General features: G+C 41.1%; 1 protein-coding gene across 10 annotated transcripts; it reads left to right on the top strand.

Moving 5' to 3' along the window:
- Window positions 1-6,217: 6,217 nt before the first annotated feature.
- On the top strand, window positions 6,218-26,744 carry FAM217A (family with sequence similarity 217 member A). 10 transcript variants are annotated; one of them, XM_044773327.2, is made up of 8 exons: window positions 6,454-6,590; window positions 7,036-7,064; window positions 7,565-7,652; window positions 9,297-9,381; window positions 9,533-9,546; window positions 10,184-10,258; window positions 10,347-10,414; window positions 25,272-26,742. In XM_044773327.2, exons 3-8 carry the CDS (start codon window positions 7,590-7,592, stop codon window positions 26,485-26,487), a joined length of 1,521 nt encoding a protein of 506 aa, XP_044629262.1. In that variant the 5' UTR covers window positions 6,454-6,590; window positions 7,036-7,064; window positions 7,565-7,589; the 3' UTR covers window positions 26,488-26,742. The 10 variants fall into 10 exon arrangements, with proteins under 10 accessions (XP_070371783.1, XP_070371777.1, XP_070371779.1 ...); XM_044773324.2 differs by having other exon boundaries at window positions 6,477-6,590; window positions 7,036-7,170; XM_070515682.1 differs by having other exon boundaries at window positions 6,218-7,170; window positions 25,740-26,744.
- Window positions 26,745-27,493: the final 749 nt, after the last annotated feature.

The raw sequence follows: 27,493 nt of genomic DNA on the forward strand, positions 1-27,493 counted from the left end.
GCGGCAGACCGGAGGAAAGAGCTTCATCATCCAAACTGAGAAATGTCCAGATTAACACAGGTAAGAAGCCAGATTGCTTCTTATTTCTCTTATCCAAACTAACACCGAGGAAACAAAGCTAAAAAACAAAAATGCTCAACTTGAGCTTTACTGATAGAAGACATTCTTCATTGTGAACCCAGTGCAGAGGACAGAAAAAGCACTAAATAACCTTAAACCACCAAATTTGATAGACAGCCCTGAGCAAGACAGAAGCTGCCAAAAACTACTCCCAGATTTTGGGGGCAAAAGTGCAAATAATAAGGTTCGTTATAGCTACTCCTTAATCGCAACATGCTCCGTCAACAGAGCCAGATCCACCGTAATTGTTCTACCCTGTGAACTGGCTGGGGAGTCACACAGCAAAGTGGAGAGAAGCAAGGAAAGCTCTGTGGGCCAAGCGTACGCTGGCAAAGGTCGAGAGTGTTCACCAGCACTTTACCAAACTTAAAACCCGTGGCCAAGACTATAAAAACACGATTATACGATATGATACATCAGTGTCCAGAGCAGGAGATATAAAATTCCACGTCTTAATTTTCAACTGCAAACCTAAAACGTAAAATTTTTAAAAATAAAAAAGTATACTTTAAATACAAATATATTTAAAATATGCTATAGAATTAAGCAGAACCACTTGAATATATGTGATTCTCATAATTTCACAGGTGTTTTTGGGAAGAGAAGGGAATTGGTGGGAGTAAAGGGGGTAGAGTATTCTGATAGCCAGAGGCTTCTTTCTTCCAAGCAAATTTCAGTGTATCCTCATTTATATAAATAGGAAAGAGCAAACCATGTTTTAAAGCATTCAACTGGCCAAGGAAGTGATCTATTAAAATGTGATTCTTTACACTCCATGTACATTGACCCATATGTTCTTACTCGTTGCTTTAAATAGCAACTGATGGAATGGTTCCAGCTATCTGAAGTTTATTGACCTTGGCTGAAATCAGAAGTCGGCCACAATTATTACAGTTTATTTTTAAATAAAGTATCTGATGGATAAATGCTTTTTGCAGTGGGTAAGACTTCTTCAAGGCAGCAGTGTCCTCCATTTTTTTTATTACGGTGTGGTGGAAAGAACACTGTTCAGGACGGGAGTTAAGCGTTGCGAATGGAGGCTGGCAGCGCCCTGCTGCTAACTAGCTGTGTGATCTTCAAGATCACAGCCGGCCAGGTCTCAGGCTTCGGTGCTAATGTTCTTTGATGAAACAAATCCTTCCGTTTTGGATTCCACTTATTTCCAATTCTATTCTTCAATGACCAATGTACTTACCTTTTCAAAACCGTGTTTGTAATGTATTATTATTTTCTCACAAGAAAAGCGTAGCAAGCAAAGCACCCTCCCTGGCCAGCGCTCCTCGTACTGCGAGGACAAGCTGCTAATCAAGGGCCTGTGGTGCCGCTGAGACACCAGCAGAGCGTTCCCAGCTGAACTGATCCCCCAGCAGAGCAGCTGCAGGAGTCTGGGTGTTTATCCAGTTCCCGACTTTTAAGTAAACAACAATTTCTTTTCTTTGTTCCGAAGAGGGCTGTTGTGTCTCCGGAACTCCTTCCCCTTCCCCTCTGCCACGGTGGATGTGACAAGATCAGCTGGCTTCCAGAAGGCAAAATATTCAGTAACGTTCAAAGAGAAAAGATCATCTCCAAGTTTCTTAAAGAAAGCATTCTAAAGAGAGTGTTCCGTTCAAAGCAGATGAGGTGGGAGGGTCCCGATGACCAGAAGGACGATCCAGGCTGCAGCTTTCCCAGCCCCAGAAAGTAAGTTCTGATCCTGAAACTCAGGCCAAAAGTTCACATGAATTCGTGATGACAGGCTAAGAAAATGCCAGCTCCAAGCTATAGGCATCTGAAGGACAGGACGACTTATAAAGCAATTCAAACTGCAGAAAGCAAGTCTTGCAGAAAAATCAAAATGAGGGTAGAAATATATAATTGAGAATTATTCAAAAGTACTAGCTGCAACATATGCAGATGTGGAATTTACTAATGTATGTGTTTATCTTACTTTGGGGAATATATTCCTATACAATACTATCACTTTTATTCTAGGAATAAATAGATTTAAAACAAGATTTCTTGTATTTTTGCCACAAAACGGTGGCCTCCCAAATAAGACAGTGCTAAGGGAGCAAAGTGTTAAAGGTTCATTTTTAAAACAAAAAACACAGCTTCAAACTATAAATGCTTTTATACATATTTCTTTAAAAGGAATTATACAAACACAAGAAAGTTGAGATATTTAAGACAAATGGAGTGCTAAATCGGGCATAAATACAATTGACCATTACTGAAAGACAAAGCAGAATCTGGAAAAGGGAAAGAAAGGCTAGTTAGCTGAACTATGGTCTAAATACAAATTGCCCATAATTGAATTGAAATGTTTCCCACGGACTTCACATCTTTATTTGAAAACAAAAAGGCATAATATTAGTTAGAAAATATTAATTGACTTTCTGAAGATATTTACACAATTACACTGAATAAGATCCTGTGGTAGCACATGACCAGCCATGACCTCGGCAGCCCTGCAGGGAAAGACAGAGGGAGGGGGAGGCAAAGGCATGGCAATGTAACAACATGAAAATGGAAGCCTTTTCCCTCCAGAATAAATAGAAGCTAAACAATGTTGTTACTGACATTTCCTTGCATAACCCTGGACAATGAAATGGAATGTATACAAAACCGCTTTCCAAACTAGTTATCTAATGTCAATATTGTCACCCATTGTCATAGTAGGAGAAACTCAGGTGGGCAGAAAGGCATGCTTACCCACTAAGTGACTGGCCCAAGGCTTCCTTCTTCCCACCAATTCAGACCACCTCCATTGCAATTAATGGAAGAGCTTGTTAAAGGTCATGAGACAGTGGGCCTCTACCTTACCCTCCTTCACTGGATTAGCTAAAGAGATACAAGGTTAAAGCAGGGTGAGCCAGAGGCTACCACTCAAAACTGAATCCGTGGAGTGGCCTTGGGATGGCCTAGAAGGAAAGTGCATTCTCTCGGGTCTCGGTGGAGACTGATGTTAGAGCTGAACCTGAGCTGCTATGGAAACGGCTCACGGTCCAGCTAACCCCCTGGACTAGAGCCAAACCAGACCCCAGGGTTTGGAGAGGGTATCATTCTCATTGTTTCCTTTCTATTTCACACCACCGGAACATTTCACACTGAGTTCTTCTCTCTCCAAACCTTGTCTCCTCGCCACTTAGACTAGATGCCCCCTGTAAATACTGTACACGGACTATGCTGTCACTGTGGTTTTAAACCTGTAATACTAAAAATTTATCAATTCAACGCGTGATGGCGGGGCTGAGGGGCAGGGGTGGAGGCTTGATTTTGATGCTGATGTCATAGCATTCACAAAGTCTCCAGAGGAAGGAAGAAGAGTCAAGCAGGGATGACAATAGGAAAGGAAGATTCTTAGGAATATCTTCTGTCAAGGAAAAAAAGAGAATCTTAGACGATATATTTACGGACGACAAAAAGTTCTGAGAGGGACTTTAAGGGATCAGGAACCAGCTCAAGTTCTGAAATGACAGGAAAAAGCATAAACAGAAAGAAAAAGCAAGGAAGATGGGAGATGTGTAAGCTAGACATGTGAAATGCACACTCGTGCACAGACACACCTAATGTTTATCTCTTTTCCAGAGAACAGAAAACCATTTCCCAGCTAGATATATTTGTAGAAAGTGTTAGCTGGAAATATGTGGACCCCAATATTTAACCAATTCACTATTTTTCAAGTAATTTTAGGTTGGGAAAAGTTACTTAATATATTTAAGGCTCAAGTTACTCATTTATACAATAGGAATAACGGTAGTACCAACTTCTTTGTGTTACGAGTATTAAATAGATTAATCTGCGTAAAATGTTCAGCATTATGCCTGGCACATAGGAACCACACCATACACTCTAGCAAACGCTATTTTTTGAGCAATTAAATTAGCTCAAAGATTTATTGAGTGCCCATGATGTGCTAGCACTCTGCTAGATAGAGTAAGGCCAGGTCTTGCCTTCAAGGCATGTAAAGATAATGAGTGAGATACTGTAAATCAATAATTATAACGTAACAGTGAGTTAGGAATTGTAAACAAATCATATACATATAAACCCAAAATAGGGATCTTGGAGGAGGTAGCAATTTACTTTTCCTGAGGGGTCAGGAATGATGATTTGCGAGCTAGATCTCTATAAACAGGACTTACCTAGGCTGATAAAAAGAGGGAGGAGATAAAAAGGAGGAGCTATCATAAGAAAAGTAAAAATGACGTATGTCTTGAAGGAGAGTGTTTAGTAAAATGCAAAGTGCCTGGCGTGTCTGCCACGTAATAGGCACCAGAAAGGTGAGGAGCAGACGCTTCGAGCCTGGCTGCGGAATCTGGAGTTTATTCTTTGGCATTACGAGGGCATTAGAGCAGGTCTGTGTTTCAGAGCAGCAGTATGAACAGTCTGAAGGAGGAGAGAACCCAGGAGGGAGCTCTGAGGAGGCCTATGCTGATCTTACCCGCATTCACCTGTGTTTATGGTGCTCCCACCACGTGGCCAGCACAGTTTGAAAGGGATGGGGACACAGCAGTGAACTAGACAGGCAAGGCCCCTGCCCTCAGAGAGGTTTACATTCTACAGGTATGAGACAGAAAAGAAAAACGCCAACAAGACTAACAAACAGGGCCGTGAGGAGTACAGAGAAGACGTAAAAACAGGGTGTTATGAAATAGAGTCACGTGGGTGAGCAGGACTTCTCTAAAATGGAGCCAGGGAAGGCCTTTCCCAGAGGAAAGGGAAATGCCGAGGAAGGAGACTGACACCTCTGGTCTGGAGGAGGAGGCTGGGGATCAAGGATCTGAGAAACCCCTAGAATGAGTTGTGTTCAACTTCTGGTACATATGTGCATTTTTCTAGGAAGATTCGCAAAGGAGCACAAGAGCCCTTCCCCCCAAATGTTAAGAACCAGGGCATTTATTTGCTTAATGAAACATTTTGGGGTTTGAATCTAGAGCTGGGTGTTCAACCCAACAGAAGGCAATAGTATCAGCAAAGGACTGCAAAACTTTTTCCTCAAATGTCAATGCTTCATTATAAAGCATTATGCAATGCTGCATTATAAAGAACATATGTGACAAACATTTTTAGCATTCATTTACTCACATATGCACCCATATCACAGTCGCAAATATGTAAATAAATATTCACTTACATATTTACTTATATTATTGTCAACCTACAAAAACAGAAGCCCAGTTTAAGAGGCAAAACGTTTATTTGGGATCAAGGAATCGCAATTCAGGGAGCACAGATTCAGGCAGAAAACCAAATAGTGTCCCAGAGAGAGTAAAAGGGGCTTTTAAAAGCAAAGACGGCAGATTGTATTACAAAGGATTTTAACTGGAGGTGGAGGCAAAGAGCTGGTCTTGGCTAAATACTGATTGACTATTGATTGTATCTTCGGAAAGCCCACCAGCCTCGGTCTTTCTGATCAGGATGTCCCTTCTCCTGCTGACTTCTCAAACAATTGCTTGCAAAACAATCATCCTTTTGGACCAGTCCAAAGGTCTGGCCCAGTCGGAGGTTCAAAGGGCGAGGCAGTTTCTCTGGAAAGGCAGTTTCTACTCCATTTTAAAATAGCTCCACTAAAGTCCATTTTGACATTATATATGTATGTATAACATATCCATGTTACATACGTGTGCACATGAATGTATTCCCTCCCCTCCTGCCCCCAACACACACACTTACTTCATGCAACTCAAGTGAGAGAGATGCATTTGGAGGGCAAAATTGGCGTCCCACGATCTAAATGTGACCTAGACACAAAACATCAACTTTTGTTCTTACTGCTGTAAGACCAATGACCGACCTGGAACTGACCAGAAGGGGCTCGCTCTCAGCAGGGATGCCGTCCTCCTTCCGTTGTAATTATTTAATATATTATGTATTATAAGCAAGGATGGAACTCCACGCATATCCAAGCGGAGACATATATTTAGCTTAGTCTGGAGCAGGCAAGCGGGGGAAGCCAGCGGCCCAGGCCCTCGGCGCCAGGGGCCCACTGGGCGCCACGCGGGGCCCGCCGCCCGGGGTCAGGGCCAAGGCCGCGGAAGGCCCGGGAAGGCGGGGCGCCGGCGGGCTGCCGGGGGCGCCGAGGCCGTGCCCGCGGCGTGCGCAGCCCGGGGCGCCCCTCCACCGGACGGCCGAGACCGCGCGGGGCGCAGGGGCAGGAGCCGCGGCCCCGCGCCCTCCCCGGCGGCGTCGCCCGTCCTGCGGGCCTGGGGACGCCCAAGAGGCGCCGGGCCTGGGCGGCCGCCGCGGGAGCCCGGCCCCCGAATCCGGCGGACTCGGCGGGCGTTGCGGGCCCCGGGCCGCCTCGGGGGAGGGCCGTCCTCGGCCGAGGGGGCGGCGCTGGCGTCCGGCCGGCGCGCGCTGCCCTCCGTGTCCTCCCGCCGCAGGAAGGCCGGGCCGCAGGCCGCGCACGCGGAGGGGCCCGGGCCTCGGGGCGGCGGCGCCCTCGGAGACGACGGCGGGGACGACACGTGGGCCTGCGGCGCCGCGGGGTAAGAGGCCGGCCCGCTGTCCCCTCGCCCTGCGCGCCCCCGGGCCGCCACGCCGGGAGGGGGGCCCTCGCCCCGGCCCGCCCCGCGCCTGCCCGCACCTCCCTCCGGCCCCGCCCGCTCTCCGGCCCTTTGTGATTCCCCGACCCCCGCAGAGCGGGCCCTGCCCGCCCCCGACGCCGTCCGCGGCCGGGCGGCGCCCCCTGCTCTGCAGCCTACGTCCTCCTGCCATCTCCCATCCCGGTGCCTGGCGGAGAGCAGGTGGAGTCATACTTACTGATTCCAGACCCACCGGAACTGTATTTCCCGTTTCTTCAGGATACACCTTCCCGCTTAGGAGACCAAACATTGTCAACGATTAGCAAATATACGGATTACTGCGGTGGCTTTAATTTGTGATTCTTTCCAGATAGCCGAACCTTAACCCAATGATCGCTTGTTCTTTTAGGTTCCCTAATGCTGCTCCCGTAAACAGTGGTGCGCTTAGAGGGCGTGCGAGTTTGGTGTGGAAAGCAGTCTTGGGTCCCGTGGGCCTTCCCCTGTCTCTGAAACCCGCCCGCGGTGCCTGCGCTGCCTGTGGAAGGTTAATCGGCTTTCCAACGCAGCGCCTGTTCGCAATGATTAAAAGCAGAGTTCATGGCCCTGTTTTATAAGTTCCAGATAACTCACCTGTTTTTCTGATTTGTATTTTATCTTCCTATCTGCTATCTCCCTTCTCACCTCACACCGTAATTTCCTAATCTTCTGCGAGTTAGATCTTCCAATTTGCTTTTATTTAAGCCCTCTTTTGTTGTCTGGCTTGCCCCTTGCTTCTGCTTGATTCTATATGACCACCCCCACCCCGCCCCTCTAGTCCCTTTCTCATGCCTTCCAAGCATTTTCTGAACCTCCTTTAGATGGGGAGCCAAAGCTCATGCTTTCTTTTAAATCAGTGTCGTACCTCACCCATGGATGTGCCTTTTCCACAACCTGTATAGGATTTTAAGGAAACAGAGGAGCAAAATGGGGAGAAGAAATGGTGAGACCTGCGGTGCCAGCCTGCGTGTGTCCAGCGTCTCTCAAGAGGTATGGCGGCGGTGGCCCCGGGCGTCGGGCCGCGGCTCCCGCGTGAGGGGCTGCTGCTGTCGACCCCCACTGCTGAGACGCCTTGCTGCTTCCTATTTGTGAGCAGTTTGTACTGAGTTTTCCTCTTGGCACATTTGGAATATCAAATGGAAAATTTTTATTTGTTTTAACAAAGGAAAAGATAACCAGCTTCTCTCCAAATCTCAAAACATTTCTAATTGCAGTTGGGTATTGTTAAAGATGCTACCTTGATCAGTCAGGCAGTGCTCACTTTTTTTATTTTCTCGCACATATTTTGTGAAAACCATTGGTGAGGCAGGCGGGGTATCAAAAAGGAGAACCACTTCCACCCTGGAAGGAGTCTGCGATCTGGCTCGCGTCGTGTGTAGCTGTTAGTCTTCCTCACCAGTTGGCCACTTTGATCCCCCTGTTTTTGTGTATGATCCCAACAGCACAGTTTTCGTCAGCTTCCCTTTACCACGTTAATTTAAGGATATTTCTCTCACATGGTACTTTGTACATTAGTGCGGCAGGATTACATATGTAGCCGAAAGAAGCTTCAGAATCTGTCAGGGAGGTTTTAAAAATACAAATAACTGGGCCTTACACTCGTCCTACTGAATCAGAATCTAGAGTATTTTTTTCTACTATTATTTTTAAAAAGCTCTCCGGGTGGTTCTCATCTGGAGCCTAGACCCAATACATGTTATCTCCAAGAGCAGAGAATTGTTATTTTTCAAAAACCTCCAGAGAAAGATAATCTGCAGCCTGCCTTCCAATGTTCAACTATCCTTCGTGTCAGGAGATAACTCCTTTGTGGATGCTCATATTGTATTTAAGCTCATTTCTCCCTGTTCCTCCTCGGTGGGGAGATGATACCTAATAGTGCCTAAAATTTCATTTGTACATTGCTTAGAGTATAATCTACAAAGGATTTTCTCGTTTGAGATAGAAAACAACTGAATTCATTCCGAAAAAATTACTTTTTTAATAAACTAATCACCCCTTCACCCTCCCTTTTCCGGGGTAAGTTTTTACACACTCCTCACATTTTTTTCCCCATAACACTCAGCACAATGTCTGGAACTTAAGTATTCAGGAGATATTTGTACCTTTTCCTCTTCTTTTTCTGGCTTTCTTTTGAATATTTCTTGAGTGTTTCTCGACATCTGGAGTCCAGAGTGAGTAGTGGGGCTGCTCAGTGTTGTGTATAATGTGAGATCAGTGAATTTTCTTTGGTTGATGGAAAGATTTTATAGGCTTTCAGATACAGTCCTCAGATACAGAAATTTGGTGAATGTGCCGTTGTGTACCAGGGACACACTGAACTGGACACTTTGTTATATTTTTTAAATCAATTTTGAAAACCTGTGTGCCGTTAGTTTTAATAAGATGAGAATGAAACCATAAATTGCTGTAAACACCTTTCCATTTCCTGACTAATAGGTGTTATCTAGCTGATAAGGGTTTGGTAAGAGAACATTGCTGGCTCCTCAGAAATGCCGATGATGTCCTTAGAGGAGGGAGGGGTCAGGAAGCTTGTGCCTTTTGTCAGCCTTTACCCAAAGGACGTGGAAAGTTATGTACTTGAGCTTTTAAAATTTTCCTAACATTAAGTTTATCCTGAAACAAATGTTGTTTTAGAACTTATCTTACTGGCATTTGGATTCAGAAGTACCTGCTCCTGCGAATAGAAACCTGCCACCTGGAAGGGACAGCCCAGCAGGTGGTAAGACATCCTCCGTGTGTATTGATGCCTCTAGGAAAACTTGGATTCCTACTTAGAGTCTCATTAACACTCAGAGTAAAGGGGATTTGTTTTTAATATAATCAGTTTTATGTAACTATTAATTGTCATTTTTCTATACACATTCTTTCAGGCAAAATTAACAAGGTAAGGATAAATGTTTAATTCATTCATAAAATGCCATTTTAAAATTATATGTATGTTCTGTAAAAAAAATTTCTTCCCTCAAAGTTAAACTTTAAATTTCTGTATAAATCTTCGAACAAGTCAAAGCCTTTACTATTTTACCGGGGTACAAATTGGTCATTAAATTACTATTGTATTAAATTGTTTTTTCAATATAACAATACTATAAGTGGAAATTAAACTCGTAGTGAATATGGTGTTTTCTAGTCATTGCCAAAAGGGAAGTGGGCTCAGCACTTAAGATGTCTTGAAGCAGTTGAAATGGTTAATATTTTGTTTTGAAGTAATGAGAAAATTAATCTTTACTTTAGCTTTTTTGATCAGAATATAAAACACTTAACTCTTAGTAAAATAGAGAAAAGGATATCCAAGGCTCACTAGTTAACACTGTTTAGTTGGTATGTATACCAGATTATACTAATTCCTGCTGCAGTAAACAAATGCTTTGTGTCTGTATGTAAGCAGTGTCACAGGACTTTGCTACATATTTCTTGGCTAGAACTATATATTCCTTGGTTAAAACAAGAACTATACATTCTTAGAACAAGAGTAGGGAACAGAGATACATTGTGTTTAAAATTCTGCTGCTGCTTTCTAGAAGCATTTGGAAATTCCAGTAGAGCAACTGATGCTAGATCTGAATTTGTCAGAGCACGCTCACCAAAGAACTCAGGTGGGATTTTATTCATCCTGCTCAAAGGATTATTTTTTTAAAATGCATGCGGTTACTAAAATGTTGTCCGTGGTTTTTCCGTTCTCAGAGTGGTAGACAAGGAACTTTTCAGTTATGGAGTTACCCTCTTAAGGAAGGCAGCACCGTGGAGAACAGGTGAGAGATTTATTTTTGAAAAGCCCTAAATTAATGAAGTAAATCTGAATACAGTTAAATACTCATCTGAAATACAAGGACAAAGAAAGAACCAGAAGAAAAGAGTATTGTGTGCAAATAGTGAGAAATTATAGAAACTCACCCTAAAATAGGAAGTGGCTGGCAGACACCAGAGATAATCAGTTTAGGGGAAATTAAGAGTTTACTGTGCCCTTACAGTGAGGGTTTCAATGGATAGTTTGGCCTCTGGTTGAAGGGAAAAGGACCTGTGATAGGAAAGTCATACTCCATGTGCCAGGCAGGCTTTTAATCCCGTACGTGTACCGACTCATTTAACCCTCACAACAAACACTCGTGTAAGGTGGGTGCTGTTCTCACCATCCTTATTTTACAGCTGAGGATGTTGACGCAGGGTGACAAGCAACTTGCCCGAAGTCATGCAATTAATGAATGGTAGGACCAGGATGAAGAGGAGCCTGGCTCATGCTCACAATCACCACAGTCTATTGGTTCTCAGACCTTCCTTGGATTTGAATTCTTATCTTTTGGTTCTTTTTTTTTTTTTAGAGCTTTTTTTCTTATTGAGTTCATACTAGTTTACATCAATGTGAGATTTCAGCTTACACTATTTCTTGACTGTCACCACATAGGTGTTCCCTTCACCCCCTGTGCCCACCCCCAACCCCCTTCCCCTGGTAACCACTGAACTGTTTTCTTTGTCTGTGGGTTTGTTCATACTCCACACATGAGTGAAATGATACGGTGTTTGTCTTTCTCAGTCTGGCTTATTTCGCTTAGCATAATTCCCTCCAGGTCCTTCCATGTTGTTGCAAATGGGATGAATTTGTCTTTTTTCTGGCTGAGTAGTATTCCATTGTGTATATATACCTCATCTTCTTTATTCATTCGTCCCTTGATGGGCATCTAGGTTGCTTCCAAGCCTTGGCTATCGTGAATAGTTCTGTGATGAACATAGGGGTACATATGTTGCTTTGGAACTGGTGATTTCCAGTTGTTTGGATAGATACTCAGCAGTGGGATGGCTGGGTCATATGGTATTTCTACTTTTAGTTTTTTGAGGGAATCTCCATACTATTTTCCATGGTGGCTACACCAGTTTGCATTCCCACCAGCAGTGTGTGAGGGTTCCCTTCTCTCCACACCCTCTCCAACGTTTGTTATTTTTAGTCTTAGTGATTATAGCCACTTTAACAGGTGTAAGGTGGTATCTTAGTGTAGTTGTGATTTGCATTTCCCTGATGATTAGTGATGTTGAGCATCTTTTCATGTGTTTATTGGCCATCTCTGTATCTTCTTTGGAAAGATGTCTGTTCATATCCTCTGCCCATTTTTTGATCAGGTTGTTTGGTTTCTTATTGTTCAGTTGTGTGAGTTCCTTATATATTATGGAGATTAACCCCTTGTCAGATATATAATTTGCAAATATTTTCTTCCAATTGGTGGGTTGTCTCTTTGTGTTTTTTTATGAGGAACATTAGCCCTGAGCTGAGGAAGACTGTCCCTGAGCTAACATCCGTGCCCATCTTCCTCTACTTTATACATGGGACGCCTACCGTAGCATGGCTTTTTGCCAAGCAGTGCCATGTCCGCACCCGGGATCCGAACCAGCGAACCCCGGGCCGCTGAGAATCGGAACTTGTGAACTTAAACTGCTGCGCCACCGGGCCAACCCCGGGTTGTCTCTTGGTTTTGATGCTGGTTTCTTTTGCCTTGCAGAAGCTCTTTAGTCTGATGAACTCCCACATATTTATTTTTTCTTTGTTTCCCTTGTCTGAGAAGACATGGTATTCGAAATGATCCTTGTTAGTTCAGTATCAAAGAGTGTACTACCAATATTATCTTCCAGAAGTTTTATAGTTTCAGGACTTATCTTCAAGTCTTTGATCCATTTTGAGTTTATTTTTGTGCATGGTGTGAGATAGTGGTCTACCTTCATTCTTTTGCATGTGGCTGTCCAGTTTTCCCAACACCATTCATTGAAGAGACTGTCTTTTCTCCATTGTATGTTCTTGGCACCTTTGTCGAAGATTAGCTGTCTGTAGATGTGCAGTTTTATTTCTGGGCTTTCAGTTCTGTTCCATTGATCTGTGTGCCTGTTTTTGTACCAGTACCACGCTGTTTTGATCACTATGGCTTTGTAGTACATTTTGAAGTCAGGGATTGTGATATCTCCAGCTTTGTTCTTTTTTCTCAGGATTGCTTTAACAATTTGGGGTCTTTGGTTGCCCCATATGAATTTTAGGATTCTTTGTTCTATTTCTGTGAAGAATGTCATTGGGCTTTTGATTGGGATTGCATTGAATCTGTAGATTGCTTTGGGTAGTATGGACATTTTAACTATGTTTATTCTTCCCATCCATGTGCATAGAATCTCTTTCCATCTCTTTATGTCATTATCAATTTCTCTCAGTAATGTCTTATAGTTTTCATTGTATAAGTCCTTCACCTCCTTGGTTAAATTTATTCCTAGGTACTTTAGTCTTTTAGTTGCGACTGTAAACGGAATTGTATTCTTGAGTTCTCTTTCTGTAAGTTCATTATTGGAGTATAGAAAAACAACTGATTTTTGTAAGTTGATTTTGTACCCTGCAACTTTACTGTGGTTGTTAATTATTTCCAATAGTTTTCCCTTGGATTTTTGGGGGTTTTCTATATATAAGATCATGTGATCTGCAAAGAGTGAGAGTTTCACTTCTTCACTCCCTATTTGGATTCCTTTTATTCCTTTCTCTTGCCTAATTGCTCTAGCCAAAACCTCCAGTACTATGTTGAATAGGAGTGGTGATGGTGGGCATCCAAGTCTTGTTCCTGTTCTCAGGGGGATGGCGCTCAGTTTTTGCCCATTGAGTATGATGTTGGCTGTGTGTTTATCATATATAGCTTTTTAATGTTGAGATAATTTCCTTCTATCCCCATTTTGTTGAGTTTTTTTTTTTATCATAAATGGCTGTTGGATCTTGTCAAATGCTTTCTCTGCATCTATTGAGATGATCATGTGGTTTTTATTCCTCAGTTTGTTGATGTGGTGGATCACGTTGATTGATTTGTGGATGTTGAACCATCCCTGTGTCCCTGGTGTGAATCCCACTTGATCATGATGTATGATCCTTTTGATGAATTGCTGAATTTGGGTTGCCAACATTTTGTTGAGGATTTTTGCATCTATGTTCATCAGCGATATTGACCTGTAGTTTTCCTTTTTTGTGTTGTCTTTGTCAGGCTTTGGTATCAGGGTGATGATGGCCTCATAAAATGTGTTAGGCAGTGTTCCATCTTCCTAATTTTTTGGAATAGCTTGAGAAGGATAGGTATTAAATCTTCTCTGAATGTTTGGTAGAATTCCCCAGGGAAGTCTTCTGGTCCTGGGGGTTTATTCTTTGGGATGCTTTGATTACTGTTTCAATCTCTTTCCTTGTGATTGGTCTATTCAGATTGTCTGTTTCTTCTTGATTCAGCTTTTGGAGGTTGTATGAGTCTAAGAATTTATCCATTTCCTCTAGATTATCAATTTTGTTGGCATATAGTTTTTCATAGTATTGTCTTATAATCCGTTGTATTTCTGTGGTGTCTGTTGTTATCTCTCCTCTGTCATTTCTAATTTTGTTTATCTGAGCTTTCTCTCTTTTGTTCTTTGTAAGTCTGGCTGGGGGTTTGTCAATTTTATTTATCTTCTCAAAGAACCAGCTCTTTGTTTCATTGATCCTTTCTCCTGCCTTTTTTGTTTCAGTAGCATTTATTTATGCTCTGATTTTTATTATTTCTCTCCTTCTGGTGACTTTGGGCTTTGTTTGTTCTTCTTTTTCTAATTCAGCTAGGTGTAACTTGATATTGCTTATTTGGGATTTTTCTTGTTTGTTAAGGTGAGCCTGTATTGCGATGAATTTCCCTCTTTTTTTAAAAAATTTTTTATTGAGTTAATGATAGGTTACAATCTTGTGAAATTTCAGTTGTACATTATTGTCTGTCAGTCGTGTTGTAGGTGCAACCCTTCACCCTTTGTGCCCACCCCCACCCCCCACCCCCTTTCCCCTGGTAGCCTCTAATCTGTTCTCTTTGTCCACATGTTTAAATGCCTCATATGAGTGGAGTCATACAGAGATTGTCCTTCTCTATCTGGCTTATTTCACTTAACATAATTCCCTCAAGGTCCATCCATGTTGTTGCAAATGGGACGATTTTGTTCTTTTTTACAGCTGAGTAATATTCCATTGTGTATATATATATATATATATATATATATATATACCACATCTTCTTTATCCAATCATCTGTTGATGGGCACTTAGGTTGCTTCCGCATCTGCACTTAGGTTGCTTCCACATCTTGGCTATTGTAAATAATGCTGCAATGAACATTGGGGTGCATGGGACTTTTGGAATTGCTGACTTCAAGCTCTTTGGATAGATACCCAGCAGTGGGATAGCTGGATCTTCTGGTAGTTCTATTTTTAATTTTTTGAGGAATCTCCGTACTGTTTTCCATAGTGGCTGCACCAGTTTGCATTCCCACCAGCAGTGTATGAGGGTTCCTTTTTCTCCACAACCTTTCCAACATTTGTTACTATTTGTTTTAGTTATTTTTGTCATTCTAATGGGTGTAAGGTGATATCTCAGTGTAGTTTTGATTTGCATTTCCCTGATGACCAGCGATGATGAACATCTTTTCATGTGCCTATTGGGCATCCGTATATCTTCTTTGGAGAAATGTCTGTTCATGTCTCCTGCCCATTTTTTGATTGGGTTCTTAATTTTTTGTTGTTGAGTTGTGTGAGTTCTTTATATATTATGGATATTAAGCCTTTGGCGGATGTATTACTTGCAAATATTTTTCCCAGTTAGTGGGTTGTTTTTTTGTTTCAATCCTGTTTTCCCTTGCCCTGAAGAAGCTCTTTAGTCTGATGAAGTCCCATTTGTTTGTTCTTTCTATTGTTTCCATTGTCTGAGAAGACATGGCGTCCAAAAAGATCCTTTTAATACTGATGTCAAAGAGTGTACTGCCTACATTTTCTTCTAGAAGCCTTATGGTCTCAGGTCACAGCTTTACGTCTTTGATCCATTTTGAGTTTATTTTGGTGAATGGTGAAAAAGAATGGTCAATTTTCATTCTTTTACATGTGGCTTTCCAGTTTTGCCAGCACCATTTGTTGAAAAGACTTTCTTTTCTCCATTGTATGCCCTCAGCTCCTTCATTGAAGATTAGCTGTCCATAGATGTGTGGTTTTATTTCTGGGCTTTCAATTCTGTTCCATTGATTGTTCACCGGTTTTTGTACCACCACCATGCTGTTTTGATTGCTGTAGCTTTGTAGTATGTTTTGAAGTCAGGGATTGTGATGCCTCCAGCTGTGTTCTTTTTTCTTAGGATTGCTTTAGCAATTCGGGGTCTTTTGTTGCCCCATATGAATTTTAGGATTCTTTGTTCTATTTCTGTAAAGAATGTCATTGGGATTCTGATTGGGATAGTGCTGAATCTGTAGAGTGCTTTAGGTAGAACGGACATTTTAACTATGTTTATTCTTCCAATCCATGTGCAGGGAATGTCTTTCCATCTCTTTATGTCATCATACATTTCTTTCAGAAAAGCCTTGTCATTTTCATTGTATAGGTCTTTCACTTCCTTAGTTAAATTCACCCCAAGGTATTTTATTCTTTTTGTTGCGATTGTGAATGGGATTGAGTTCTTGAGTTCTTTTTCTGTTAGTTCATTATTAGAGTATAGAAATGCTACTGATTTGTGTAAATTGGTTTTATACCCTGCAACTTTGCTGTAGTTGTTGATTACTTCTAAAAGTTTTCCAATGGATTCTTTGGGGTTTTCTATATATAAGATCATGTCATCTGCAAACAGCGAGAGTTTCACTTCTCCCCTCCCTGTTTGGGTTCTTTTTATTCCTTTTTCTTGCCTGATTGCTCTGGCCAGGACCTCCAGTACTATGTTAAATAAGAGTGGTGATAGAGGGCATCTTTGTCTCCTTCCTGTTTCCAGGGGGATGGCACTCAGTTTTTGCCCATTGAGTATGATTTTGGCTGTGGGTTTGTCATATATGGCCTTTATTATGTTGAGGTGGGTCCCTTCTATCCCCATTTTGTTCAGAGTTTTTATCATAAATGGCTGTTGCATCTTGTCAAATGCTTTCTCTGCATCTATTGAGATGATCATGTGGTTTTTATTCCTCAGTTTGTTGATGTGGTATATCACGTTGATTGATTTGCATATGTTGAACCATCCCTGTGTCCCTGGTATGAATCCTGCTTGATCATGATGTGTGATCCTTTTGATGAATTGCTGAATTTGGGTTGCCAACATTTTGTTGAGAATTTTTGCATCTATGTTCATCAGTGATATTGGCCTGTAGTTCTCCTTTTTCGTGCTGTCCTTGTCAGGCTTTTGTATCAGCGTGATGTTGGCCTCGTAGAATGTGTTAGGAAGTGTTCCGTCTTCCCTAATTTTTTGGAATAGCTTGAAAAGAATAGGTATTAAATCCTCTCTGAAAGTTTGTGTAGAATTCCCCAGGAAAGCCATCTGGTCCTGGGGGTTTATTCTTTGGGATGCTTTTGATGGCTGTTTCAATCTCTTTCCCTGTGATTGGTCTGTTCAAATTGTCTGCTTCTTCTTGACTGAGCTTTGGGAGATTGTAGGAGTCCAAGAATTTATCCATTTCCTCTAGGTTAGCCATTTTGCTGGCATATAGTTTTTCGTAGTATTCTTTTATAATCCATTGTATTTCTGCAGAGTCTATTGTTATTACTCCTCTTTCATTTCTGATTTTGTTTATTTGAGCTTTCTCTCTTTTTTTATTTGTAAGTCTGGCTAGGGGTTTGTCAGTTTTATTTATCTTCTCAAAGAACCAGCTCTTTGTTTCATTGATCCTTTCTACTGCCTTTTTTGTTTCAATAGCATTTATTTCTGTTTTGATTTTTATTATTTCTCTCCTTCTGGTGACTTTGGGCTTTGTTTGTTCTTCTTTCTCTAATTCAGGTGTAGTTTAAGATTGCTGATTTGGGATTTTTCTTGTTTGTTAAGATGTGCCTGAATTGTGATGAATTTTCCTCTTAATACAGCTTTTGCTGCATGCTATATGAGTTGGTATGGCATGTTATCATTTTCATTTGTCTCCAGGTTTTTTTTTGATTCCTTCTTTAATTTCTTCAATGATCCATTGCTTCTAGAATCAATAGCATATTGTTTAGTCCTCACATCCTTGTGCCTTTCTCATCTTTTTTCTTGTAATCAATTTCTAGCTTTATAGCAGTATGATTGGAGAAGATGCTTGTTATTATTTCAATTGCTTTAAATTTGTAGAGACTTGCCTTGTTTCCCAACATATGGTCTATCCTTGAGAATGTTCCATGCGTGCTTGAGCAGAATGTGTATTCTGCTGTTTTTGGATGGAGTGTTCTATATATTTCTATTAAGTACAACTGTTTTAGCTTTTCGTTTAGCTCCACTGTTTCTTTGTTGATTTTCTGTCTGGATGATCTGTCCATTGATGTGAGTGGGTGTTCAGGTCCCCTGCTATTATTGTGTTATTTTTGATATCTTCTTTTAGGTTTGTTAATAGTTGCTATATGAACTTTGGTGCTCCTGTGTTGGGTGCATAGATATTTATCAGCCTTATTTCTTCTTGATGAAGTGACCCCTTGATCATTATATATTGGCCCTCTATGTGTCTCTTTACCTGCCTTATCTTGAAGTCTGTTTTGTCTGATATAAGTATTGCGACACCTGCTTTCTTTTGCTTGCTATTAGCTTGGAGTATTGTCTTCTATCCCTTCACTCTGAGCCTGTGTTTGTCCTTGGAGCTGAGGTGTGTTTCCTGGAGGCAACAAATTCTTGGATCTTGTTCTTTAATCCATTTTGCCACTCTGTGTCTTTTTATTGGAGAGTTCAATCCATTTACATTGAGGGTGAGTATTGATGCATGAGGGCTTAATGCTGTCATTCTGTTGCTCATTTTCTGGTTTTCCTGTGTTTCCTTTGTTTCTAATCCTGTGTGTTTTAGCCTACCCCTTGACTTCTGTAATTTCTTATGCTGGGTTTCTTAGATTTTTCCTTATTTATGTTTTGTGTCTCAGTTCTGTTTTTCAGTTTAGTGGCTACCCTGAAGTTTGTATTCAGAATCTCGTGTATAACAGTCCATTTTCTAGTGGTCTCTTACTTCCTTAGCCTAGACTGTTTCAGTCCCTTTCCTCCTCTTATTCCAACTCGTGTTGTGAGTTTGTGGTTAGAGTGATAAGATTGTCTTTGCTTTGGTGGTTTCCTTCCCTTTATCCTAATGCTATAGTTGAATATTTGCTGTCCTATTCAGTTTCTATCTATTTGTCTGCCTACTCTGTGTTTTATGACCCCTTACTCCCTTTTTTTCTTTTTTCAGGTATGAGAGCCTTCTTGAGGATTTCTTGTAGTGGAGGTCTTGTGACTACAAAGTCCCTTAGCTTTTGTTTGTCTGGAAAAGATTTAATTTCTCCCTCATATCTGAAGGATATTTTTGCTGGGTAGAGTATTCTTGGCTGTAGATTTTTATCCTTTAAAGTTTTGAATATGTCACTCCAATCTCTCCTAGCTTGTAAGGTTTCTGTAGAGAAATCCGCTGAAAGTCTGATGGGGATTCCTTTGTAGGTTATTTTCTTCTGCCTTGCTGCCCTGAGTATTCTTTCTTTGGCATTCATTTTTGCCATTTTTACTACTATATGCCTTGCAGTAGGTCTTTTTACATTGACAAATCTAGGACATCTGAAAGCTTCCTCAACACACATTTCTCTCTCAATCCCTAGATTTGGGAATTTCTCTTCTATTATTTCGTTGAGCACAATTTCTGCTGCATTTTCCTTTTCAACGCCCACAGGAATTCCGATGATTCTTAAGTTGCATTTTCTCATTGAGTCAGCTATTTCCTGAGATTTTTCTTCAGGTTTTTAATTCTTAGTTCTCTTTCTTCCTCTGTCTGGAGCCATTCAGCCTGTCTATCTTGCATTATGCTAATTTTCTCCTCTATGGTGTCTACGCAGGCATTCAGGGAATCCGTATTCTGTTTTATCTGATCCATTGTATTTTTCATCTCTAGTATTTCTAATTGATTCTTTTTTATAATTTCAATCTCTTTTGTGAAGTAACTCCAGAACTCGTTGACTTGTTTCTCTATATTTCCCTTTACCTCATTGAATATTTTGATGATAGCTATTTTGAACTCATCTTCACTTAGTTTACCCATTTTCAAGCCCTCAGGACCTACTTCTGTATTTTCATTGTTTTCCTTTTGGACTGGAGCTTTTATAAATTGGTGGATGGTGGAGGAGCGGTTTTTGTGCATGATGCTATTATTCGGTTGCAGTTACAGCCTGTTGCCACTAGATGGGGGTCAAGAGCCTTGTGTTCTGAGCACTCCAACTTCAGCCATGACGGCGTGTGCATCATGGGTTGAGGGAGGAGGGGCACTTTCACTAATGCTGCCCTGGATTGGATCAGCTCTCACTTTCTGGTCTCCTGGGGCCCTGGCTTGCTGGGGTTCCCCCACGTGATAGCTTTCCCCCATTAGATGGTTTCCACTGCACCAGCGGTGGGAGTCCTGGATGATCCCGTGGCCCTGCAGCCCCTCCCCCACTCCCTCCAGCACCCATGGCAGCAATCCCAGTCTCTAGGGTAGGGAGCGAAGTTCTCTCCTACCCCGTTCCAGCTCCTCCCAGGGTGGCTCCAGCCTCTCCGCCTTCCGGTGTTTGGCTGCTGTGTGTCTCTGACGATTTCTGTTATTAGAATTTTTTTCTTTGGTTGGAAAGCAGTTGCTCTTTTTCATTGTAATTTGAAGGGGAGAGAGTCCCGGGTGAGCTCACGCCACCATGTTGCTGACGTCACCCCCAAGATCATCTGAATTTCTCTCTTAATACAGCTTTTGCTGCATCCCATACGAGTTGGTATGGTATGTTTTCATTTTCACTTGTCTCCAGATATTTTTTGATTTCTCCTTTAATTTCTTGAATGATCCATTCCTTGTTCAATACCATGTTGTTTAGTCTCCACATCTTTGTCCCTTTCTCAGCTTTTTTCTTGTAATTAATTTGTAGCTTTATAGCATTGTGATTGGAAAAGATGCTTGTTATTATTTCAATCTTCTTAAATTTATTGAAGCATAGTCTATCCTTGAGAATTGTTCTGTGTGCACTTGAGAAGAATGTGTATTCTGCTGTTTTTGGATGGAGTGTTCTATATATGTCTATTAAGTCCAACTGGTTTAGCTTTTTGTTTAATTCCACTGTTTCCTTGTTGATTTTCTGTCTGGGTGATATATCCATTGATGTGAGTGGAGTGTTGAGGTCCCCTACTATTATTGTGTTGCTGTTAGTATCTTCTTTTAGGTGTGTTAATAGTTGCTTTATGAACTTTGGTGCTCCTGTGTTGGGTGCAGAGATATTTATAAGTGTTATTTCTTCTTGATTGAGTGAGCCTTTGCTCATTATATACTGCCCCTCTTTGTCTGTCTTTACCTGTCTTATCTTGAAGACTACTTTGTCTGATATAAGTATTGCAACACCTTATTTCTTTTGTTTGTCATTAGCTTGGAGTATCGTCCTCCACCCCTTCACTCTGAACCTGTGTTTGTCATTGGAGCTGAGGTGTGTTTCCTAGAGTCAGCAAATTGTTGGGTCGTGTTCCTTAATCCATCTCACCACTCTGTGTCTCTTCATTGGAGATGTCCATCCATTTACGTTTAGGATGATTATTGATGTATGAGGGCTTAATGCTGTCATTTTATCACTTGTTTTCTGGTTTTCCTGCATTTCCTTTGTTCCTCGTCCTGTGTGTTTTGGTGTACCCATTGACTTATGTAGTTTTTTATGATGTGTTTCTTTGTTTTCTCCTTATTTATTATTTGTGTCTCTGTTCTGCTTTTTTGTTTAGTGGTTACCCTGAGGTTTGTATTCAGAATCTCATGGATAAGATAGTCCCTCTTCTGATGGCCTCTCATTTCCTCAGTCTAAACCAATTAAGTCCTTTTCCTCCTCCCCTCCTGAGTTGTTTTTCTCATATCTTATTCCATCTTGTGTTTGCGTTTGTGGTTAAAATGACAGATTATCTTTGTTTTTGGTGTTTTCCTCCCCTTGAGCTTAATGCTATACTTGAGTATTTGCTATCCTATTCTGATTCTGTCTACTTATTTATCTCCTTACTCTGTGTTTTGTGACCCCTTTCTCCCTTTTTTTTTGCCCCATGTATGAGGGCCTTGTTGAAGATCTCTTGCAGTGGGGGGTCTTGTGGCTATGAAGTCCCTTAGCTTTTGTTTGTCTGGAAAAGGTTTTATCTCTCCCTTATATCTGTAGGATATTTTTGCTGGATAGAGTATTCTTGGCTGAAGATTTTTGTCTTTGAAAGATATGTCGTTCCATTCTCTCCTAGCTAATAAGGTTTCTACAGAGGAATCTGCTGAAAGCCTGATAGGGGTTCCTTTGTAGGTTATTTTCTTCTGCCTTGCTGCCCTGAGTATTCTTTCTTTGTCATTCATTTTTGCCAGTTTTACTACTGTCTGCCTTTCAGAAGGTCTTTTTACATTGACAGATGTAGGAGATCTGGAAGCCTCTTCCACACAGATTTCCCTCTCTTTCCCTAGTTTTGGGAAGTTCTCTGCTATTATTTCTTTGAACATGCTTTCTGCTCCATTCTCCTTCTCTTCACCTTCTTGGATACCTATAATTCTTATGTTGCATTTCCTCATTGAGTCGGATATTTCTTGGAGACTTTCTTCATTTCTTTTTAGTCTTAGTTCTTTTTCCTCCTCTGCCTGGAGCATTTCAACATGTCTATCTTCGATTATGCTGATCCTCTCCTCTATGATGTCCACTCGAGTGTTCAGGGAATCCGTATTTTGTTTTATCTCTTCCATTGTGTCTTTCATCTCTAATATTTCTGATTGATTCTTCTTTATAGTTTCAATCTATTTTGTGAAGCAGCTCCTGAACTCGTTGAATTGTTTCTCTACATTCTCTTTTACCTTGTTGAGTTTTTTGATGATAGCTACTTTGAATCATTGTCATTTAGATTACATATATCTGTGTCCTCAGGACTGAATTCTGGGTGCTTGTCGTTTTCTCTGTGGTCTGAAGATTTGATGTAGTGTCTGATATTGCTAGAGGAAGTGGGTTGGATCTTATGCATCCTGATATTATTTGGTTGTAGTTAGCACCTGTCATCACTGCGTCGGGGTCAAGAGCCACGTATTCTGAGCCCTCTGCCTTCAGCCGAGATCCTAGGCAGTGGAGCTGGCGGTGGGTGGGTTAGCGGAATGGCACTATCTCCTGCATGCACTCCAGGCTTTCTCACTCTGCTCTGGCTGTCTGGTCTCCTGGGGTCTTGGCATGATGTGGTCACCTCCCACCCCACAAAAGCTTTCGCCCCATTAGAGGGCTACCTTCTATTCTATGAGGGCCCTAAGGAGTCCTTGGGGATTCTGTGAACAAGCATCCCTTCCCCTACTCCTTCCCTCATGGATCTTCCCATCTTCATGATTGCAGTCTTTAGGAGAGGGAGGGAAGTTCTCTCTTACCCTGTTCCAGCTTCTCCAAGGAGGGGCTCCAGCCTCTCCGCCCTCCCTTGTATGGCTGTGTGCCTTTCTGATGTTTTTGTGTTGTGTTAGGATGTCCTTTGTCAGAGTATGGATGCCCCTTTTTGTTGTATGTTGCAGGGGAGAGAGTCCCAGGCAAGTTCACTCCGCCATGATGCTGACATCACTCCCTTAATTTTTAGTTCTTAAACTTTAGTGTGCATTAGGACCAACTGGAATGCTTCCTAGAAACTCATGTTTCTATTATTTGGAAATTAGCATTTGTTACTCACTGTTATGTGTCCCTTTTACAGAAATTGTGTATTTAATGGAGACCTTGAGCTCTGTGCCATTCTTTTGTACCCAGTTTTGACAATAGGGTGGCTCACTTGATAGCAGCTATCTCCTCATCAGAGGGTCAGTTTTTGTGAGGCTCAGGATAAAACTCACCTAAGGCTGAAATTCAAGGGGGGAAACCGAGCAGTGCTGAGGGGACTGTGGTGACTCATGTCCTAAGGGAATGTCGGAGCTGATGGGGACAGGAAAGACTACTAGAAGGAACTCAGCTGGGAACAGGATTTCAAGGTAAGAGATCACTGAAGGGCACTGGATTTTATCATGCTGACAGCCAGCTAACATGAATGAGTCAGGAGAGGGCAGTGGCTAGGATTATGGACATGGGATCCCACTACCTGGATTTAACTCCCAGCTCCACCACTTACTAGATGCATGACCTTAACCACTCTGTGCCTCAGTTTCCTTATCCATAAAAGGTAGAAAATAAAAGTGCCTATCTCATGGGGTTTATGAGGACTAAACAGAACAATGTGTTTGATAGGTATTTGCTATTAATATTGGGAAGGCCTAATCATGTTACAGAGTTGGAAGCGTGGTATCAATGAAATATTTTATTAGAGATTTTTCTCCTCAGTATACTGTCAACAAGTAAAGAGAATAAATGATAACTTTCATTTAGTGTTGACCATTCTACAAAGTAGATTCATGTAATTGTCTTGCTTCTCAGTGCACCTCCGAGGAAGATATTATTTCCATTTTGCTCACTGTGGCAAATGGGTTCAAACCCAGGTCTTCTCCCTGCTCTTTACTGGACCACATGGATCGTGTCTATCACTTGTAGATTTACAGTGACTTTCCTATGGTTTTTCAAGTCATTATACCTAATATTTAGCTAAATGAATACATTTTTACCATTTTCTCTAGAAATTAAAGTATTTTTCAAAGTCCTTCAAGATTACTTTGTTATCTTTAATGTAAACTGGCTTTAAAAGAAGCAAAAAGATAATGAGACTATATATATGTCAATGCATCAAATCTTTCAATGTCACTATTTCTAGTAGGCTTTTTAAAAAAACGAACTATAAACTCGGTTTTCTATGGCCTGGCTTTTTTGCAGTTTTTATTTTAATATAATACTTAGAAGTATTACTCATAAAATAAAAGAGCACCATTAGATGAAAATTACTATGCACTCTATCTGGGATAATTTTTGCTTTATAGACATTGTCTTTCTTTTTTGTTGGAATACTTTTAAAAAATCACAATGGCTAAAGTAGAAGCCTTTATTAAGTAACCTAACTACATTCTTTAAGAGTTTCCTTCTATCTAATTCTGAGTCAACAAACATTTCACTATAATTTCAGTTGGAGTTGGATAGCCTCCTTTTCAGATGTCATAATTGCATGTATAATATATTCATAGACAAATAGATGTAATAAGCCACTTTTAACCTAGTGGCCATTCATAGCCACAGTTAGCCATAATGTGGCTAATTATGATCTAGTCACCTGTGCATGCATAATGGGATACCTAGTTAATATTTTATTTTGTTTTTTTGAGGAAGATTAGCCCTTAGCTAACTACTGCCAATCCTCCTCTTTTTGCTGAGGAAGACTGTCCCTGAGCTAACATCCGTGCCCATCTTCCTCTACTTTATACATAGGACACCTACCACAGCATGGCTTCTGCCAAGCGGTGCCATGTCTGCACCCGGGATCCAAACCGTGAACCCTGGGCTGCCGAGAAGTCAGATGTGTGAACTTAACCACTATGCCACTGGGCCAGCCCCCACCTAGTTAATATTTTAATCTATACATTAAAAAAATGTATATAGTTGTATATAATTAGAACATATTTGGAAATGAACATATTTCTGTTACAGATAGATATATATATGCCATTGGGAACCAAACAGTAACCAGTCTTTGATAAAGATTACTATTCATTATCATTTTAATAGCATTTTAATTCTAGTCAACAAACCATTCATTAATTAAATCACTTTTTTAAGGGATTTCAAAAACTCTTCAGTGGAAACTGGCTCTGATATACCCAGTAATCCCGCAAGCCTCTTCACTCTGAACCACTCACTAGCAAGTGCTTCAGCTGATAAGCAAGTTGGTTCTTACCCTGGACTGCAGATGCCATTAGGTCTCTGCTGGCCGTATGCTGACGGAGACTTTTTTAAGGACAGAAATGAGCCTCCTGTTAATTTATGTTCAACTATAGAAAACAACAATGGTGAAACTTTATCTGCTCCAAATTGGAATTTAAAATACGGAAACAGCAGTGTGGAAGAAAATTTAACAGATGAAAGTGATTTGTCAGAAAGTGAAAAAGCAAATGATACTTTACTTAGCTATTTTAAAAAGATGGACCTGAACTTAAAGCCAGAAACAATAGAAAATGTTGAAGAATCTTTCACAGAGGAACCGAGTGAAGTATTTCCATATCCTGATTTTCTCCCTCCTCCTTTCAGTACTCTGGACTTGCACAAATTAGCGCTCTCAAAATCTGAAAATTGGAAAGCAACAGTGGAGCCTCCAGAAAGCTCTATTGAACATTTGATAACTCGTTTACTGGAAATGGAAAGATTACAACATATGACTATACAAAGAGAGAGGCCAAGACTACAAACGGCCTCCTGTACTCCAGCAGTTACTGAACGACCCTCTTCCTCTAAAGCTATACCCAAAATGAGACAGCCAAAACTTTCTGACTCTCTGAGTCTTCAGACAACTTGTGTAGATAAATGTCAAGAAAAAAGAAAAAACAATGCTGGTTCTTGTAAGCTTGAACAAAATGCTTCAAAATGGAATTGCAGCAATGCTGGCAAATATAAATGGAATTCTAGATCACCATCTCTAAAAAGTTCAACCACCACAAAACAATTGATTGCAACTTATGATGACTTTAAGAATCCCAAAATCTCCATTTTAAATCCATGCCAAGAACTCTCCACCAAGCCTACTACTACCCAAACAACTCAATTACTGGTTAAAATGGTCTCAACGAGATGTCTGCCACCTAAGTCTCCAATACCAATTTCACCTATTCCTCTGTCTTTTCCTGAAAATCAGAGGGAAGAAATTAAGGTACCAAGGACCAAAAAGAAACTTTACCGAAAAAACATAGTATTGAACAGACCATTCTACATTCAGAAGCTAAACTGTTTATCATCTTCGTTTATGGCTAAGGGTAAGTGCTCACTCATTGACCAAAAATAACTCTTCTTTCAATGTGAGCAAATCTAGTCCAAGAAGCCCGGCTGAAATACGCTTCATCATTCCAAGATACAGATATTAAACACACACACACACACACACAGTCTTCGATGTGATATGGAATAGGGCTTGTGACAGTCTCTGCTGAGACGTGTAATACAAATCCAGGGCTTCCATACTAACATATTTGAGAATCTTTTGCATGTTATGTTTCAAAGAAATGTTTTGCTTAGTAAACTATTCTATTCAAAAGATTGTTCTTCTGTCGTGATTGTTTTCCCAGTACAGCGCTATCCTCAGTGAACGGTACAATCGACTTCCTGCTGCTGTAGCTACTCTTTTACGTGTCCTATCATACAGTCCTAAGAATGCAGTTACCGCTAGCAGTGACTTTTTTTCAGTTCTTCCCACTCTGGTACCTTTTTTTCTTTCCCTTCCCACCTCCACAAATCTCCTTTGTCTATCATTTTGATCTGTCCTTTGGGTATTTATTTGCTTGGCCATTAAAAGCTGAAGAAGTTGCTGTTTGGTTAAACTAATACATAAGACCCTCTCGGTCCTCCTAGGAATCCCTAGAAAGTTCCCCTGTCCCAGGCCCTTTGTCATTCACGTGACAGCAAGATCAGTCTCTCTGGGGCCCAACTACAGGTTTAGACATGAAACAGCCCTCTTCCTGTTGGATCCAATAGTTTTTAAATGTCAAAGGAAAAATGAGAAAAGGTCACTGTCCGCAGAGCATCCAAACTCTCACGTTAATAGAATTTTCCCCAAGGCTCTTAAGGAAAAGTCTTAACTCCTGTTGATTGAAACTCAGGCAGCTAGAGCTTACGTCATTAACTGGTGGAAAGGGAAACTACATGATTGACACACTTACTGCACGTAAGAATCAGGGAAACAAACAAGTGGAGTCCTGGGCCCCATTGCAGGCCTATGGAAACAATCTTCGGGAGTGGGGCCCAGGGACCTACATTATAAGCGAACGTCCCAGGTGATTTTAATACAGGTGGTT

Source organism: Equus asinus, chromosome 8 (genome assembly GCF_041296235.1).
Source record: "Equus asinus isolate D_3611 breed Donkey chromosome 8, EquAss-T2T_v2, whole genome shotgun sequence".
Classification (NCBI taxonomy): domain Eukaryota; kingdom Metazoa; phylum Chordata; class Mammalia; order Perissodactyla; family Equidae; genus Equus; species Equus asinus.